The 19,658-nt window shown below is 45.4% G+C and overlaps 1 protein-coding gene across 1 annotated transcript in view; it reads right to left on the bottom strand.

Moving 5' to 3' along the window:
• The window catches only part of nt5dc3 (5'-nucleotidase domain containing 3), a 72,232-nt gene extending 66,321 nt beyond the window's left edge, over window positions 1-5,911 (bottom strand). Inside the window, exon 1 of the mRNA XM_073058830.1 lies at window positions 5,439-5,911. Coding sequence (XP_072914931.1) covers window positions 5,439-5,706 — 268 coding nt within the window. The 5' untranslated portion in view covers window positions 5,707-5,911. The remainder of the gene's footprint in view (window positions 1-5,438) is intronic.
• Window positions 5,912-19,658: the final 13,747 nt, after the last annotated feature.

The raw sequence follows: 19,658 nt of genomic DNA, 5'->3' as shown, positions 1-19,658 counted from the left end.
GCTAAGAGATGTAGATTAGAACATGTAAGCCAATTGATAGGAACAAAAGGGACATGATGTACGTGCAGTACGTGTAATACGCAACTATAGATCGATTACATATGCTAATGCAACTGGACCAGGAGATTGCTATAAAAAATGTTGTGTCCAAAGGATCGGTGGGCAATCAGCGACTAGCTCAATGACTGTCTCAGCTTTGATTTGCAAATTAAAGTTTAACCCTTCTTGAAGAATCTTCTGCATCTCCTGGTCATTTGTGAGGCATGAAAAACCACGACACTATCCATTAGGACACATCCGAGAACACAAGCCATGTGGGGAGGGGGGGGGGGGGAGACAGGGAGAGGGGAAAGCAGGACAAATTACTGGGAAATGCATGCTGAAATAAGATTGCATAGAGCTAGCACAGACTCAATAGGCCGAACAGCCTCCCATCTACATGACAAGGAAATAACATACTGTAAAATTAATCATGATAAAACTGTCATTGTTCAAACTCCTCTACATTCAGTAATTGTTCTAAGTAGCAAAAAAAGTACCCTGCATTCCAGTTCTGAAATTCTGTTGCGTTGGCTACAATGGAAGCGTGTTTCTGCAGCAGAGTGGAATGCATAATTGCTACTGTGCAGTATATTTAGAACTACAGGACAGGGATGAACTTCAATGACAGGTAAGAAAGTCAAGGCAGAGTTACATCTTCATAAGCATCTGAGGATGACAACTGCTACAAGACAACCATCCACAAAACAAAGTTTGCTTTCCACACAACATTCTCAGTACAACTAAACTCCGATAGTCCACTGCCTGTCTTTGGAATTCCCAATGGTTTAGTATCTGGATCGTCTGCTTCCATTTCCTGCTCTTCCCTTAATCTAACTGAAGCCCTGTTCACATTCCCCTTTTGAACTCACCTGGTTCACTGTAAGATTTACTGTACTAGTGTAATGTCTTAATAAACAAGTGAATTAAAAGTGTGCTGAAGTAATATCCAAAAATCTGGAAGATCCGCAGAAGACAAAATGTGCCAGATTATTGGAATTTGTTGGGATTGGAATAACCTTCCTAAAACCCACAAGAAGCACCCTAACCAGATGCATCACAAGTTTGTATGCTCTGTCCAATGCCTCAATGAAATTGCTGAGCTGCAAACCTGGTCCGGTCCATTACACAAACCAGCCTCCCCTCCATAAGTTCGTCGAAACGTCCCACTGCCTCAGGAAAAGCAGCCGGCACAATCAAGGACCCCTCTCACCCGAGTCATTTTATCTTCGCCCCGTCCCATCAGGCAGGTGATTTAAAAGCTGGGGACCACTGCTACAAGTTATCAGACACTTGAACATACCTTATCAAGATGAACACCTGATCTCTCAATCTACTTCGCCATGGCCTTTCCTCTTCACTTGTCTGCCTGCACTACACTTTCGTGAGCCAACAGGGTAGAATAGTGACCAGTGTCACACATTAAAGTGCCAGTGATTGGGGTTCAATTCCCCACCACAGTCTGTAAGGAGTTTATATATTCTCCCTGTGATCATGTGGGTTCCTCCAAAGATGTACGGTTAGCTTAGTAATTTGTGGGCATGCTACATTGGTGCCTGAAGTATGGTGACACTTGCCCAGCACATCCTGAGGCTGTCAGTCATAAACATAAACAACACATTTCACTGTATGTTTTAATGTACAGGTGACAAATAACACTAATCTTTTCTTTACTCTCTCTATAACTCTAATAATATATTCTGCACTGGTTTTTTTCCCCCTTTTACACTACCTGTGACAATAATAAACCAATTTCCAAAAAACACCTCCAACCTTGTTGTGGTTTGGAGGCTTGCGTGCCTCAATGACCCGGAGAGCTATGTTGGCTGGAGTCAGGGCTTTATGCTTTGGCTCTTGGTCCTCCAGGTTCAGGGCTTCAGATCAAGGCTAACAACCCTAACCAGTAAAACAAAATTGTTACGGACACAGCAATGAAGAATCCGGTCAATTATGGATAACTCTGAACATCCTCTACATAGCACCATCCAGAGACAGAGAAGCAGTTTCAGCAACAGGTTACTATCGATGCAATGCTCCTCAGACAGGATGAAGAGGTCAATACTCCCCAATGCCATTAGGCTTTACAATTCTACCGCCAGGACTTAAGAACTTTTTAAAAGCTATTATTAATGCTTTTTGAGATAGTGATTTAGATGCATATCATATTTTTTACTGAGTTAAGTATTGTATATAATTAGTTTTGCTACAACAAGTGTATGGGACATTGGAAAAAAGTTGAATTTCCCCATGGGGATGAATAAAGTATCTATCTATCTATCTATCTGAGTGCGACAGTATTACTGAGGCTCCACCCAGGACTGAAATAGTGAAGACCAAAAGGAAGCTACTGACATAATAAAGGAAACCCTGAACACTGCCAGAGACGAAAGAGCTTCGTTACTGTCCTAAACACCAGCAGTGTAACAGGTCTGTACCAAAAAAGAAAAATACTACTGTATTCTAATTATTTTTTTCCAATTTATTTTTGAAATTAAAACGAAACCTTGGAGCATCAACTATTTTCTATGGAGAGAAGACCACCACAGAAATTGTATAAGGCATTGGTGAAGTCTAACTTGGAGTATTGTGAGCAATTCTGGTCACCTGTCCACAGGAAAGACAGCAATATGCTTGAAAGAGTACAGAGGAAATTCACAAGGATATTGCCGGGATGTGAGGACCGGAGTTAAAGGGAATGGTTGATTAGGTTAGGGCTCTATTCCCTGGAGTGTAAGAGAATGAGAGGAGATTTGATAGGGGTATACAAAATTATGAGAGGTATAGATAGGGTAAATGCAAACATTTTCTACTAAGGTTGGGTGAGACGACAACTAGAAGTCATAGGTTAAGGGTGAAAGGTGAAATATTTAAGGGAAACCCGAGGGGGAACTTCTTCACTCAGAGTGGTGAGTGTGTGGAACGAGCTGTCAAGGGAAGTGGTGGATGTGGGTTCGACTTCAATATTTAAGAGAAGTTTGGACAAGTACTTTGTAAGGAGAGGTCTGGAGGACTATGATCCAGGAGCAATTCAATAGGACTAGGTAGAATAATAGCTCAGCAGGGGCTAGATGGGTTGAAGGGACTGCTTCTGAGCTTTGACACTATAATGACTCACCTTCCATGATAATTGAAAAGACCAATGTGGGAACAATATACTTTCCACAGATGGGGTGGAGGTATCTGACCAGTGAGGTGATGCCCTCCTACCATTTATCCTGGATTTCAGTGTGCTGCCAATGCATTGACTCAACGTTCACATAGGTGGTGACAAGACGGGCCAAGATACTTTTAGTCCAGTCCAGGATTTAATGCCCACACACTGGTGAGCACCAGCGTAGGACCAACATATGCACATACAGTAAGTTCTCTTTCACATGCACACATACATATATATCATACACATAGGCATAAATATCGGTTCCAAGGTTGTCAAGCCGAGGAGTGGTAGTGGGACAAGCTCCCACTACCTAATAGTGCTCCTCACGGCATGCGCCTCAAATGGCCTCTGACAACCAGGTCCAACTCCTGGCCTTCTCATGTGGCTTAGCCTCTAAGCCCGGCGGAACTGTTTCTACTGACAGGAGAAGGGGCAAAGGCGGGTCCTGGTGCCTTAAAACCAGTGCTTTGGGTAGACGGAGCTCGTCAGCCTGGGAAGGCAGACCATCTAAGAGAGGGAAAACTCTGTTTTCAAACCTCCGCTGCCTTGTGGCCATGCCCACTCATGGGAAGGGCTTTGGGAGTAAACCCCGAGGACAAATCCGGAGCTGGAGTCCCTAAGGCAGTCCGACGTTGCCTTCAACTTCGCTCTGGCAACTCCTGCGACGACACCGGTGCCAAGCTGTATCGGCCCTTGCCCTTCCCTTGGACAACATCGGTGGCGTGGAGAGGGGAGACTTGCTGCTTGGGCAACTGCTGGTCTTCCATACAACCCTGCCCAGGCCTGCACCCTGGAGAGGACAATCCTCTTTCCAGGCGCAGGTCCATGGTCTCACGAGACTAACGGATGCCATCAAAGGCTAAGGGATGGCCTTATAGAGCCATATCAAATAATGGAGGGCAGAGATAAGGTAAATGGTCACATTCTTACCCCCAGAATAGGGGTATCTGGAACATAGAACAGTACAGGCCCTTCGGCGCCTCATGTTGTGTCAACCCTTTAACTTACCAAGATCAATCTAACCCTTCCCTCCCAGGTAACCCTCTATTTTTCTACCATTCATCTGCCTAAGAGTCCCTTAGAAGTCCCTAGTGCGTCCACCTCTACCGCCATCCCTGGTAGCAGGTTCCGTGCATCCACCACGCTTTTCCAATGAAATGAACTGTCATGGGAAGGCTCCCTCTGAATAGGGTGTTTGCATATCAGAGTCTCATCTACAGGAAGCTGAACAGTTTGTAGGAGTTTTGGAGAGGATTTGAGTGAGGGAGAGGGGGTGGGGGTAAAGGCACTAGGATTTGGGTCTCACCTCCCAACAACTTTTAAGTTATATCCCCGCATTTTAGACATTTCCGCCCTGGGGACAAGTCTCTGGCTGTCCACTTGATCTACGCCTCTTACCATGTCGTACATCTCTATCAAGTTACTCCCATCCTACGTCTCTCCAAATAAGAATAGCTCTAGCTCGCTCAGCCTAAAGGGCAGAGGTTTAAACTGAGAGGGGAAACATGTAGAAAGGACCCAAAGAGCAGCTTGTTTTCCACACAGAAGATGGTGGGTGTATGAAACCAGTCCACAATTGCTTTGTTTAAACGACACGCGGACAGGTGCACGGATGGGGAAGGGCTGTGGGGGTATGAGCCAAATGTGGGGGAACGGATCTAGTGCAGGTGGGAAGCTCGGTCAACACGGCTGTGGGTTCAGACACAGAAATCCTTCCTCGCTTCTCCTTCCCGCTCCCCTCGGCGGGGGCGGAGAGCGGGTGGGTGCAGCGACCGAGCCGGGGACCGGAAACGTGGGCAAGTGCGCCGCTGGGGTGGGAAACACCCGCCTCCAGCTCCCGGTCCTAGCACACCGGCCCCGGTGTCTGCATTCACCCAGGGCTGCAAGGCGCCGTGAGCCAGCCCAGCGCTTGGCAGTTCACCTCTGAAATACGACTTCAGTGGAAGGGAACCTCTCCGAACGCGCGGTCAGGGTTGCCGAGTAGCGATAGATTTCTGTAGCTAGGAGCGAAGTATGCAGATTCCAATGAAATGAATAGTCAGGGGAAGGCTCGCCTCTGAATAGGGCGCTTACTTGCCAGGGACTCGATTTACAGGAAGCTAGACTGCTGAACAGATCGTGGGTGTTTTAATCAGGATTTGGGACTTAGGAGTACAGGCTGCCACGACGGGCTGAATGGCCCCTCTACCTTTAGTGGGGATTGGGGGGTGTCCGACAGCAAGTCAGCCTCTCCCTTCCTCACCTTTCTTAGTCTCGTTGTACAAGGACCACAGGTAACCCCGGTCGTGCGCCGCGCTGTCCGTGTACGGAGCGCACGGTTGCGCCGGGACTGCGGCGGTCCGGCGGCCGGCCAGGCTCCGGGGACACGCCGCACCGCATGCCGTACGGGAGCCGGCGAGCCGCCCGTGCGTCAAACTGCAGCCCAGCTGCGGAGGAGTGACAGCCCGGGGTAGGTTCACCTCCTGGAAGCATCTCGTCGCCGTCCTGACAGCCAGGGTCCGAGAGGTCATCTTCCGAGCGCCGGTTTTGGTCCGAGGGAGGGGGGTCGAGTTATCGCAGCGTCGCTCGCCAGTCTTGACGCTGCCCTTGCGGGAGCTGCAGAAACAAACTCGCACTCGCTGCCCCAACCCGCCTGTCGTCACTTCCCTGTTACAGAACCTCAGCCAGTCCCACACCAGTGGGAGGGTTTCATCGCGCCGAAGCTCGCCGCTAAATTGGTGTAGGACTGAATTGACGAAGCACGCCGCTGAATTGCTGTACAGATCTTAACCTGCATGTAAAGAACCGCGCCAGATGCAACGCCAGAGAACGGGCGTGTACAGCAGTGACCACGGCGTCTGTGCCGAATTAAACTCTCGTCAGCCTGTGCATAGTGTATATATCTCTCCATTCCTTGCAGATTCATGTCTGGCGGTCTCCGAAATTGCCACTGTGGTACCTGCTTCCAATACTCTTCCCTCCACTCCGTTTCAGGCACCCAACACTCTCTGGGGGGGACGGGGACTTGCCTCTCCTTTAAACTTTCACCCTCTCCCTTTACATGCATGTCTGCTAGAACGTTATTTAGACATTTCTATCGTGGGATAAAGACTCGAACTGTCTACCTATCCTGTCTACGTCTCTCATAATGTTATAAACTGTCAGGTCTCTCAGCCTCCAAGACTCCAGAAAAAAAACCGGTTTGTCTCACTGAGTCCTGATGAAGGGTATTGGCCTGAAACGATGACTATCTATTTATTTCCATAGAAGCTGCCTGACCTGCTAAGTTCCTCCAGTGTTTCGTGTGTGTTGCTTTAGACTTGTGTAATCTCCATTTGTGGCCCACACCCTCAGATCCAGATAGCATCCTGGCAGGTAAAGTCGAATATATTTCCCTCAATGTCAAAGCTGTCAACACACACCCAGAAAGATCGGAGGTAAGCCGGCTCTTTGCCTCTAGGGGGCCTCACATCAAGTCAGAAGGAGCTGGCTGTTTCTGGGAGGGGGTGGGAGGTAGGAGGGAGGTAAGGTATGGCGAGGTTTGCTGTGGAGTGGACCGTGGGATTGTGGTGCCGATGAATATGGCACCATGCGGCAAAGGAGCTATCATGGGCTGGTCCTCTAATGGTGGACGGACATTGACATCTACATTCCGGCCGCTAAGTCTGAAAAGGAAAGTATCTTCATAGTTACTCATTGCCACAGACGGCTGTGGAGCCCATGTCGTTGAGTATATTTAATGCAGAGGGTGATTGGTTCTTGATTAGTCAGGGAGTCAAAGGCTACAAGGAGAAGGCAGGAAAGTGGGATTGAGAGGGATAACTAATCAGCCACGATGGAATGGCAGAGATGGGCCAGCTGGCCTAATTCTGCTCCTATGTCTTAAGGTTTAAACTCCTTCTGCACTGGTCTCCACATCCTTCCTGGAAGGGTGCGACCAGAATTAGGAATTAGAATCAAGTTTATTATCACTATCTTACATTAAATTTGTCGTGTTATGGCAACAGTACAGCAGAAGGCATAAAAGTTACTATAAGTTCTGGGAGATAGATGGATAAATAAAGTATGAAAAGGGAACAATGAAGTAGTGTTCATGAAATCATGGCGGGGGAAGACGCTGTCTCTGAATTGCACACAAGCTAAACCCAAGTTTTATATAACTGCAACATAACTTTCTGACTCACCCAACCAGTGAAGGCAAAGCATGTCACATGCCACCTTTACCACCCTGTCTACTAGAATGGCCACGCTCCCTCCCCCTTCAGATTAATGCTTCATAAAACTGTGATCTATGGACGGACCCCAAATTCTTCTGTACATTGAGAAATTAAATTGCTATAAACATTTCTGCATTGCAGGTGCATTTTAATTTTAAAGGGAATTGAAGAGGAATTTTGCATTGAGCAGCAATCTGCTGGAAGTGCCTGTGATGTTGCTACAAGCAAGTTTTGCATTGTACCTGTACCTCACAGTACGTACATGTGATGATAAAATTGGCGACTTGATTTACAGGATTGAGCATTATCTGTGGGGGATGGCGGGGAGAGATTTTTGACATTTTGGATCAAAACCCTCTATCAGGACTGAACCTGGAAGGAGAAGTGATGAAGCAGCTAAAATATTCTCACCAACCCCACCCCCCCCCCAACCCACCTCTCCTCTTATACTGGCCACCTCCCCAAGAGAAATATGGGTAAGTACATGGATGGGAGGGATATGGAGCACTGTGGTCCAGGTGGAGATCAATGGGACAAGGCAGATTAATAGTTTGGCATGGACTAGATGGGCTGAAGGGCCATTTCTGTGCTATAGTACTCTATGACCTCCCTTTCACTACTCTCAGTCCTGGTACAGGGTTTCAACACATAACATAAATAGTTCCTTTCCCTCCACCATACCAGAGGCTGCTTGGCTTGTTAATTCCTCTAGCACAGGGGTTCCCAATTTTTTATTATGCCATAAACCAATAACATTAAACATTAAGACAGACCCCAGGTTGGGAACCCTTACCCTAGCCAATTGCTTGATGCTTCAGATTCCAGCATCTGCAGCCTCTTGAGCCTCTATTTTTCTGTGAGAAACTAGTCATTGAAAATGCTGGAAATACTCAGCAAGTCAGTCAGCATCTGTGGTGGGAGAAATAGAATAGATTTTTTTTTCTTCCAGAGATGGTAAGTGTTTCTTTTTATTTTATGTCTCGAACATGTACATTTCTTATAATTTTTTTTTGATTGAGAAACATGCAAGCAGAAGTTTGGAAATAACCAGAGCTGTTATTACAGAAATACACTGGTGGTGGATGTTCGTGCATGGGCTATGGCCAGCTGCACAAGGGGTGAGGAGCTCAGTGGTGGATGGCCCAATAACGAGGGAAACAAACATCAACCTCTGCATCTGTAGGCATGAATCCAGGATAGTGCTCAGGCCAAGTCTATCACAGGTAGGCTGCAAGGCATTCCAAAGGGAGAGTGTAAGTAGTTGGAAGGCAGGGTTCACATTGGCACCGGTGAAAGAAGAAAGTGATGGTAGAGCCCTGCAAATTGAATTTTGAGAACTAAGCAGAAGATCAAAAAAAACCTTAAAAGTTACAACCTCTTGATTACTCCTGGTGCCTTGTACTAGTGGAAATAGGAAGTTAAGTGAGTTGAATACTTGCCAAAGAGATGGTGCAGAGGAGGATTGCTTTAGAGTTCTGCGTTATTGGTATTATTTCTGGGAAAGGTGAGACCTGTATAAACTGGAGTGGAACCAGACTAGATCCTGCATCCTCGCAGGGGTGGGGGCTGGGAGTTTGTTAAAGCTTTTCATGTTCAAGTTCATTATCATTCAACTGTACACATGTATACAGCTAAACAAAACAATGTTCCTCTGGGACCAACGTGCAAAACACAGTAACATATATCACATACAGTGCATAAAATAATATTAACAGATAAAAAATATTCTGTAGATGTACAAGTTGACATTTAGAGATATGTGGGGAGGGTTTCAACGAATTTGATGGGGATGGGAACACAGTAGTTGTACAGTATGAAATAAGGAACAGATAAATACAGAAGGTACACTGAGCAGAATGTATAGAGGCAATTCACAGAGAACTGTAAAACTAATTGGACAATAATAATCTTGCCTATTATTTAGACTGAACAGCTTAGAGATGAACACAAAACCAGATTGAATCTATTTTAATGTAGAATCGATGTTTTGGGCTGAGACTCTTCGGCAGAGTGCTGATGAAGGGTCTCAGCGTGAAACATCAACTTGTTATTGCTTTCCATAGATGTCACCTGACTTCCTGAGTTCCTCCAGCATTTTGTGTGTTACTCTGGATTTCCAACATTTGCAGAATCTCTTGTACTTATGAATCTATTTTTATTTTTTGTTAAAGCTGATTGATTCTAGTTGAACATCGAACATTACAGCACAGTACAGGCCCTTTTGCCCATGATGTCGTGCCGACCTTTTAACCTTTTCCAACATCAATCTAACCCTTCCCTCCTACATAGCCCTCCAGTTTCCTATCATCCACATGCCTATCTAAGAGTTTCTTAAATGCCCCTAATGTTTCTGCCTCTACCACCACCCCTGGCACCTACCACTCTCTGACTGCACAGTTAGCATAACGCCATTACAGCGCCAGTGACCCAGATTCAATTCCCGCCTCTGTCTGTAAGGAGTTTGTACATTCTCCCCGTGACGGTGTGGGTTTCCGCCCAATGCTCCAGTTTCTCCCACATTCCAAAGACACATAGGCCAATAAATTAATTAGTCACATGAGTCTAATTGGGCAGTGATGGCTTGTTGGGTTGGAAGGGCCTGTTTCTGTGCTGTATCTCTAAATAAAGTAAACTTTTAAAAGAAATACCCCCCCCCCTATAATTTCCACCAATCACCTTAAAATTATGCCTCCTTCTATTAGTTATTTCTGCCCTAAGGAAAAAGTCGCTAGCTAATGGGAAAGCAAGATTGAGTTTGTAAAGATTTGGTGTCCTGGAGAAGGGAACTTGCCAATGAACCCGTAACTCCAAAGGGAAGGTTGTCTCAGAAGGAGTAGGCACTGGACATTGAACTGTACTCTCACAGCAGTGATCTTTATTTACAGGATCATTGATTTAAAAGCTCATTACAACACTGTGCATTCCAGCTGAGCTTGCACTGTGACATGATTTCTGGTAAAGTAATGCCGATTCAATGGGAGGTGCTCTGGCCAAATTGGATCATTGATTTTGCTTGTGTGTTTGTTAGCTCTGACAAGTTTCATTTCATTATCAAGTTTCCCCATGAATCCTGACGAGACATTATTTCAGTATGAAATGTCAGCTTATTATTCCTCTCCATGGGTACTACCTGACCTGCTGAGTTCCTCCAGCACTCTGTGATTTTCCCAATCTGTTCCACACTTTCTGAAAATTCAAATAGATATTTAGTAGGAGGGTTGATATTTATTGTGGTTTTTATGTTGCATCAGATCTAGAGCAACAGTCATTTTATCCTCCTTCACACTTGAATGATAATAAACTATCTTCAATCTTGATTCTAAGGAAGTTGCGGAGGGCAGCCTGCAAGTATCACCACACGTTCCAGTGCTAACATAGCATGCCCACCGTGCTCGCAGAACACAAAAACAATATCAAAACAAACCCCTTATCTCCATCACATCCAAACACCCTCCCAAGCACAGACACAGACAGTCCTCTAAGCACAGGGCAGGCCATCTCCAGGCCTCTAGCCTTCAGCAGACACAGACATTGGACCTTCAACTTGCCCAGTGAGCTCAGAGACTCAGAGCTTCGGCCATCAGGCTTCGATCTTCTAACGGATACTGTTGGGGATCGTGGATCTTCAGCAGAATGCAACCACAGCCTACAGCCTCACACAGGAAAGTGAAAGGTCAGTAATGACTGGGGCTTCAATAGTTAGCGGGGATGGGCAACTGTAACTCCAGGATGGTTTTTTCATTTTAGAGATACAAAACGGTAACAAGCCCTTCTGGCCCGACAAGCCCACAACCGCCCAATTACACCCACGTGATCAATTAGCCTACTGCCCCGAACATCTTTGGACTGTGGGAGGAAACTGCAGCACCCACGTGGTCACAGGGAGAATGTACAAACTCCTTATGGACAGCGGGGGATCTGAACCCAGGTTGCCGGCACTGTCATAGTGTTACGCTGCTACGTGACCCCGTCACTCTCATTGCTCCCTCACCAGTGCAAGATGAAGGATCATCACTCAACGGGTGGGGGTGAACAGTCAGAGGTCCTGGTTTATATTGGTACAGATGACACTGATAGAAAACGAGGGGCTGAGAAAGAAGCCGAATATTTATTTATTTATCTATTTATTCATTTATGGGATGTGGGTATCGCTGGCTTAGCTTAGCCCAAACCTAGTTATCCTTGAGAAGGTGGTGATGAGCTGCCTTCTTGAACCGCTACAGTCCCTGGGGTGTAGGTACACCCACAGTGCTGTTAGGAAGGGAATTCTATGACTTTGACCCAGTAACAATGAAGGACCGGTGATATGCTTTCAAGTCAGGATGGTGAGTGACTGGGAGTGGCATTTCCAAGTGGTGGTGTTCCTCTTCTCAGACACTTGGAGGGTGTAATCTCAGGATCAATACATACAGAAATGGAAGGATTGAGCGGTGCTCTCATTATGTTTGTATAGCTACCTCCTTTAGAACCCTAGGGTTCAGGTCAGATTCAGAATCAGGTTTAATATCGCTGGCATATGTTGTGAAATTTGTTGTTTTGTGGCAGCGGTACATAATAATAATTTTAAAATCTATAAATTACAACACTGTAGGTTCTGGTTAATCAGACCATCGGTTAATCGAGGCAGCCACTTATTGAGGACAACTCTTAAAGAACAAAAACAAATCAAGAAAATATCTGGGATTCCCATCATTTATTTGGGACATTATGCTGCTTAACTGTGGCAGGAGACGGTCAGTCTCGTGAACTTGTGTTGCTGTTAGACACTACAACATATTTAGAGTGAACAGTTGTGTCAGTTGCATGTGCTTGTGATATGTTATCCGTTTGGGCCAAAGGACACAGATTCAAAGAGCAGTGATTTTCAATAATATTGTGCAAACACAAGGAAATCTGCAGATGCTGGAAATTCAAACAACACACACAAAATGCTGGTGGAACACAGCAGGCCAGGCAGCATCTATAAGGAGAAGCACTGTCGACGTTTTGGGCTGAGACCCTTCATCAGGGCATCAGGTCCTGATGAAGGGTCTCAGCCCGAAACGTCGACAGTGCTTCTCCTTATAGATGCTGCCTGGCCTGCTGTGTTCCACCAGCATTTTGTGTGTGTTGTTTCAATAATATTGTGTTTGTTTTAACCTTCTTTTGAGACCCTTGCGATGAAAATATTTGACACTTGGTGAAAAAATTACCATACGGGACCAAATTAAAAGCCATCTGCCTAACACCAATCATCGTCAGCTGACAGAGTTAACTGGAGTGTCAAAATCTACAATTATACGCTTGATACATCAGCAAGATAAATTGTGAGAAGAATGGGCATTATACAAGGGGAAATAGGGAACATCCCAAAAATGAAAACATGAAGGTGGGGATCCAGATGTTGAAGAATCCCTCAGTCAATGGGGTTTCCATTGTAACTGGACCAGATGTGAATCTCAGTGGACCAATGTCAAAAAGCAAGTCAAAGGAGCCAGTGAAGAAACAGGGTCATGAAGATTTTGAAGCAACAGGTGGTTGATTGTCTTGATGGAAATGTAGGCACCACATTAAATTCAAGCAAGCTCATGGCAGGAAAGGAAGTGCAGAAACATGGACATCTACAAAACTCCACGACTTGCTTCAAGCATTTTGTTCAGATGATATCTACAACTCTGATGACACAGGCCTTTATTTACTTAGCCACGCCGGATGGTCCCCTTGGCTACAAACGCGCACCGCTACCAGGTTCATAGAAAGCAATGGATCGCATAGCTGTGTTGTGTTGTTCAAAGATGTCAGGAGCTGATATAAAGCAATCATTGTTTATTGGGAAAAGCGCTAAACCTCAATGCTTTATGGGGCTAAGAATGGATAGTTTACCAATCAAGTACATTTAATGAATTCCTCCGTTGGTAAATATTGGTAGTGTTCGTTAGTTCTGTATTTCATGTAAATACATAATTTGTTACTCAGTTAAACAGTAGTTTGCCTTTTTAACTATTTCCATGAAACTATGAATAATTGGGGCAGGCAACCACTTAATTGGGCCAGAATGTACTGGTCCCAATGATCCGGAATCCATTGTTTATTTAAAAGGTAATTTAAATAAGTAGAGCAAAAGAAAAGAAAAAAATAGTGAGGTAGTGTACATGGGTTCATTGTCCATTCAGAAATCTGATGATGGAGGGCAAAAATCTGTTCCAGAAACATTGAGTGTATGGCTTCAGGCTCCTGTACCTCCTCTTTGATGGTAGTAATCAGAAGAGAGCATGTCTTGGGTGATGGGGGTTCTTAATGACAGAAGCTACCTTTTTGAGACATTGCCTTTTGAAGATGTTCTTGGTGCTGGGGAAGCAAGTGCCCGTGATGGAGCTGGCTATGTTTACAACTTTTTACAGCTTTTTCTGATCCTGTGGAGTGGCCCCTCCATACCAGACAGTCGTGCAACCAGTTCGAAAGCTCTCAATGGTACATCTGTAGAATTTTGCAGGAGTATTTGGTGACATACCAAGTCTCTTCAAACTCCTAATGAAGTATAGCTGCAATCGTGCCTTCTTTGTAGTTATATCAATGTGTTTGGCATTGGCTAGATCTTCAGAGATGCTGACACCCAGGAACTTGAAACTGCTCACCCCTTCCACTGCTGTTCCCTCAATGAGGACTGGTGTGTGTTTCTTTAACTAACTTCCTGAAGTCCACAATCAATTTCTTGATCTTACTGACGCTGAGTGCAATGTTGTTGCTGTGACACCACTCAACCAGCTGATATGTCTCACTCCCTGTACAGCACCTCATCACCGTCTGAAATTCTGCCAATAGTTGTATCATCGGCAAATTCATAGCTCAGGTTCAAGCTGTGCCTGGCCACACAGTCATGGCTGTAGAGAGAGTAGAGTAGTAGGTTAAGCACACATCCTTAAGGTGTACCAGTGTTGATCGTCAGAGAGGAAGAGATGTTATTTCCAGTCTGCACAGACTGTAGTCTTCCGGTGAGGAAGTCAAGGATGCCATTGAAGAAGGAGGTACAGAGGCCCAGCTTGTTGATTATTACTGAAGGTATAATGGTGTTAAAAGCTAAGTTGTGATTAATAAACAGCAGCCTGATGTACCAGCAGCAATAGTTCACACACTGAGTCAGGTTTTAATGTTAAAACTACTATCTTTATTAGTATCTACTTATAATATAGTAATTTCAATGAAATAAACAGAAGTCATCAGTGTTATGTGTGAGTGTGATGGTGTGTGTGTGAGTATGTGTATGTGAGTGAGTGAGTGTGTGTGTGTGAGTGTGAGGGTGAGTGTGTGTGTGTGAGTGTGAGGGTGAGTGTGTGTGAGTGTGAGGGTGAGTGTGTGTGAGGGTGAGTGTTTGTAAGTGAGTGAGTGTGTGTGTGAGTATGTGTATGTGAGTGTGTGTGTGTGTGTGAATGTGAGGGTGAGTGTGTCTGGGTGTGTGTCTGTGAGTGTGAGAGTGTGTGTGAGTGAGTGTGTGTGTGTGAGAGAGTCTGTGTGAGGGTGAGTGTGTCTGAGTGTGTGTGTGTGAGGGTGAGTGTTTGTGTGTGTGAGTGTGAGGGTGAGTATGTGTGAGTGTGTGTGTGTGAGTGAGGGTGAGTGTGTGACTGTGTGTGTGTGTGAGAGGGTGAGGGTGAGTGTTTGTGTGTGTGAGTGTGAGGGTGTGTGTGTGGCTCCCAAACAATCAAGTTTGTGAATTAATGCTTAAAGTCTTTAAATGGTAAAGTAGAAAAGTTCAGTAATCCACGGAATAAGTGAGTTGGGGGGGGGGGGATTCGTTAATCCACATGAGACTGTAGAGAGAAGGCAGTTATGAAGAAATCCCACAGTATCCACGCTGGGTAAACAGAATAACAGTCGCCGAAGATCTTATCCGTCGAGTCCTTCCGAAATCCACTTAGAAATATCACCAGGTGACAGTGACAGGAATATCGTCTTCAAGTGGTTACCACAGAACACCCCGATTCCAGGTAAGGGCCAATAAAAGTGAAACCGCAAGATACTCCAACAAATCCACACATTATACGAAGTGACAGTCACACGCCCGTTGTGCACTGCGTGCCAATGATCAACCCAATCTTTTGGGCATCAAAGACTTCCAAACCATAGCAGTGACAAGCTGAAGTTCCAACAGTTTCTCTCTCTCTCTCTCTCTCTCTCTCTCTCTCTCTCTCTCTCTCTCTCTCTCTCTCTCTCTCTCTCTCTCTCTCTCTCTCTCTCTCTCTCTCTCTCTCTCTCTCTCTCTCTCTCTCTCTCTCTCTCTCTCTCTCTCTCTCTCCCCTCTCTCTCTCTCTTCTCCCCTCTCTCTCTCTTCCCCCTCTCTCTTCCCCCCTCTCTCTCTTCCCCCCTCTCTCTCTCTTCCCCCCTCTCTTCCCCCTCCCTCTCTCTCTTCCCCCTCTCTCTCTCCCCCCTCTCTCTCTTCCCCCCTCTCTCTCTCTTCCCCCTCTCCCTCTCCCTCTCTCCAGCAGGCTGCCGCAGCTTGTGACTGACGTCATAGTACCGCCTCACTCAGCTGCTCTTAAAGTAACACTCACAGTACGAGCCTCCGTTTCTTGTAACAGTAGGTATTGCTGTTTGTCCAGGTGGTGCAAGGCCAAGTGGAGATCCAGTGAGAATGTAGCCACTGTAAACCTATTGTAGTGATATTTAGGCAGGAGTTCATGACCAGCCTCAGTAGATGTGAATACAACTGGGCGATAGTCGCTGAGGCAGCTCACCCTGTTCTTCTTGGGCACTGGTATGATTGTCACTCCTTCAAAGCAGTTGGGAGCCTCCGACTGCAGCAGTGAGACATTCAAGATGTCCTTGAACACTCCTGCCGGGTTTAGCACAGGTTTTCAGTGCCCTACCAGGTACACTATCAGAGCAAGATGCTTTGCGAGGGTTCATCCTCAGGAAAGGCATTCTGACTTCGGGCTTCAAGTCAGCACACCCACTGGACTTAATTCCGTAGCCACTTTATTCTGTACTCCTGCACACCTGCTTGTCAATGCTAATCAGCCAATCATGTGGCAGCAACTCAATGCATAAAAGTGTGCAGACATGGTCAAGAGGTTCAGTTGTTGCTCACACCAAACATCAGAATGGAGAAGAAATGTGATCTAAGTGGCTTTCACCATGGAATATTTGTTGGTTTAACTATCTCAAAAAACATCCAGTGAGTGGGCAGTTCAGTGGACAAAATGGCTTGTTAATAAGGGAGGTCAGGGGAGAATGGTCAGACTAGTTCAAGCTGACAGGAAGGCAACAGTAACTCAGATAACCATGCATTACAACAGTGGTGTGCAGAAGAGCATCTCTGAATGCACAACACTTGAACATCGAAGTGGATGGACTACAGCAGGAGAACACCACAGTGGGTTCCGCTCCTGTATCTAATAAAGTGGCCACTGAGTGTATTAGATAGATAGATAGATAGATAGATAGATAGATACTTTATTCATCCCCATGGGGAAATTCAACTTTTTTTTTTCCAATGTCCCATACACTTGTTGTAGCAAAACTAATTACATACAATACTTAACTCAGTAAAAAATATGATATGCATCTAAATCACTATCTCAAAAAGCATTAATAATAGCTTTTAAAAAGTTCTTAAGTCCTGGCGGTTGAATTGTAAAGCCTAATGGCATTGGGGAGTATTGACCTCTTCATCCCGTCTGAGGAGCATTGCATCGATAGTAACCTGTCGCTGAAACTGCTTCTCTGTCTCTGGATGGTGCTATGTAGAGGATGTTCAGAGTTTTCCATAATTGACCGTAGCCTACTCAGCGCCCTTCGCTCAGCTACCGATGTTAAACTCTCCAGTACTTTGCCCACGACAGAGCCCGCCTTCCTTACCAGCTTATTAAGACGTGAGGCGTCCTTCTTCTTAATGCTTCCTCCCCAACACGCCACCACAAAGAAGAGGGCGCTCTCCACAACTGACCTATAGAACATCTTCAGCATCTCACCACAGACATTGAATGACGCCAACCTTCTAAGGAAGTACAGTCGACTCTGTGCCTTCCTGCACAAGGCATCTGTGTTGGCAGTCCAGTCTAGCTTCTCGTCTAACTGTACTCCCAGATACTTGTAGGTCTTAACCTGCTCACACATTCTCCATTAATGATCACTGGCTCCATATGAGGCCTAGATCTCCTAAAGTCCACCACCATCTCCTTGGTCTTGGTGATATTGAGACGCAGGTAGTTTGAGTTGCACCATATCACAAAGTCCTGTATCAGTTTCCTATACTCCTCCTCCTGTCCATTCCTGACACACCCCACTATGGCCGTGTCATCAGCGAACTTCTGCACATGGCAGGACTCCGAGTTATATTAACATCAGGTCCCAATAATTGCTCCTCTACTAATTAGTTAATTAATGTCCATTTGAGCTCTTTGTTCACTCTGGACCAGTAGTTCTCCATTATTCCCGGAAAGTTCTCTGTTGTCTCAAGGTAATGTTGCATCTCTATAAAACCCAATTAGACCACACTTGTGTTCAGTTCTGCTTGCCTCATTATAGGAAGGATGTGGAATTTTTAGAGAGGGTGCAAAGATGATTTACCCAGATGCTACCTGGACTAGAGAGCATGTCCTATGAGGACACATTGAGCGAGCTTGGGTTTTTCTCTTTGGAGCAAAGGAGAATGAGAGGTGTTTGATATGGGTATGCAAGATGATGGGGCAAAGATAGAGTGCATAACCAGAGACCTTTTCCCAGGGCGATATGTTGGCTAATACAAGGGGGCATAATTTTAAGGTGATTGAAGAAATGTTATAGGGGGTATATCAGAGGTAGAGTGCATGGAACTCATGGCCAGGAGTGGCGGTGGAAGCAAGGGGGGTATATTAGGGACATTTAGATAGACATATGGATGATGGAAAAATGGAGGCTATGTGGGGGAATGAATTAGATTGATCTTGGAGTAGGTTAAAAGGTTGGCACAACATTGTGGGCTGAAGGGCCTGAGGTGTAATGTTCTATATCTGCTTCCGTGAAGAAATGCACAGATATTTGTTTAGTTTCTCTGCCATTCCCTTAGCTTCAAATAAATTCTCTCCTCTCCCAGAATGTAATGGATTCACATGAACTTCAGCTAATCTTTTATGATTTTATACATCTATAAAACTTTCTACAATCTATTTTTATGTTTCTACTTTTCCTCAACAACAAGGTTTGATCTCTGCTGAATTCTGAAATGTTTCCAAACCTTAGAATTAGTTTTTTTATGGAAATGTTATACTGCTTTTCCTTTATCTAATGCAATTACATCTTTAAATTTTCTGGACGGCTGTGGGATGGTATAACTTTTCCACATCCAGCGCGTCACTCTTCAGCATTTTTTCCACTATCATTAAATGGATTCTACCAAACACATCTTTACCTCCACTACCCCCCCCCCCCCACTTTCCACTTTCTGCAGCAATCACTACCTCCGTGACTCCCTTGTCCGTTTGTCCCTCCCCACTGATCTCCCTTCTGGTACCTATCTCTGTTGGTGTCACAAGTGCTACACCTGTCCATTCACCTCCTCTCTCACCACCATTTAGTCCTTCCAGGTGAGACAGCACTTCACCTACAAGTCTGTTGGCATCATCTATTGTATTCAGTGCTCTCTCCTCTACATCGGTGAGACCTGACACAGATTGAAGGACCGCTTCATTGAGCACCTTCAATAGGCATGATTTCCTGGTGACCAACCATTTTAATTCCACTCCCTATTCCAATATAATGGTTCGTAGCCCCCTCTACTTCCAAGATGGGGTCATTCTCAAGTTGGAGGATAAACACCTCATATTCCATCTGGGTAGCCTCCAACCTGATGGCATGAACATTGATTTCTCTAACTTCCGGTAGTTTCTCCCCATTCCCCCTTCTTTCTTTTACCATTCCCCATTCTAGCTCCTCTTTCACCTCTTCTGTTCTCCTCACCAGCCCATCACCACCCTCTGGTGCCCCTCCTCCTTCCCTTTCTCCCATGGTCCAACCCTGTCTCCTATGAAATTCCTTCTTCTTCAGCCCTTTACTTTTTCCACCTATCACCTCCTGGCTTCTCATTACATCCACCCCGCCCCCCACACCCAGATGTCTTATCCCTCACTTGATCTCACCTATCAGCTTGTATTCCTTCCCCTCCCCTCACGTTCTTATTCTCGTTTCTGCCCCCTTCCTTTCCAGTCCTGAAGAAGGGTCTTAGTCTGGAATGTCGAATGTTTGTTCATCTCCATAGATGCTGCCTGATCTGCTCAGTTTCTCCAGCATTTTGTAAGTTTTTCTGCTGTTAGATG

Source organism: Hemitrygon akajei, chromosome 10, assembly GCF_048418815.1.
Source record: "Hemitrygon akajei chromosome 10, sHemAka1.3, whole genome shotgun sequence".
NCBI classification, from domain to species: domain Eukaryota; kingdom Metazoa; phylum Chordata; class Chondrichthyes; order Myliobatiformes; family Dasyatidae; genus Hemitrygon; species Hemitrygon akajei.
The sequence above is the reverse complement of the archived record's forward strand: the minus strand, read 5'-3'. Positions and strand labels throughout refer to the sequence as shown.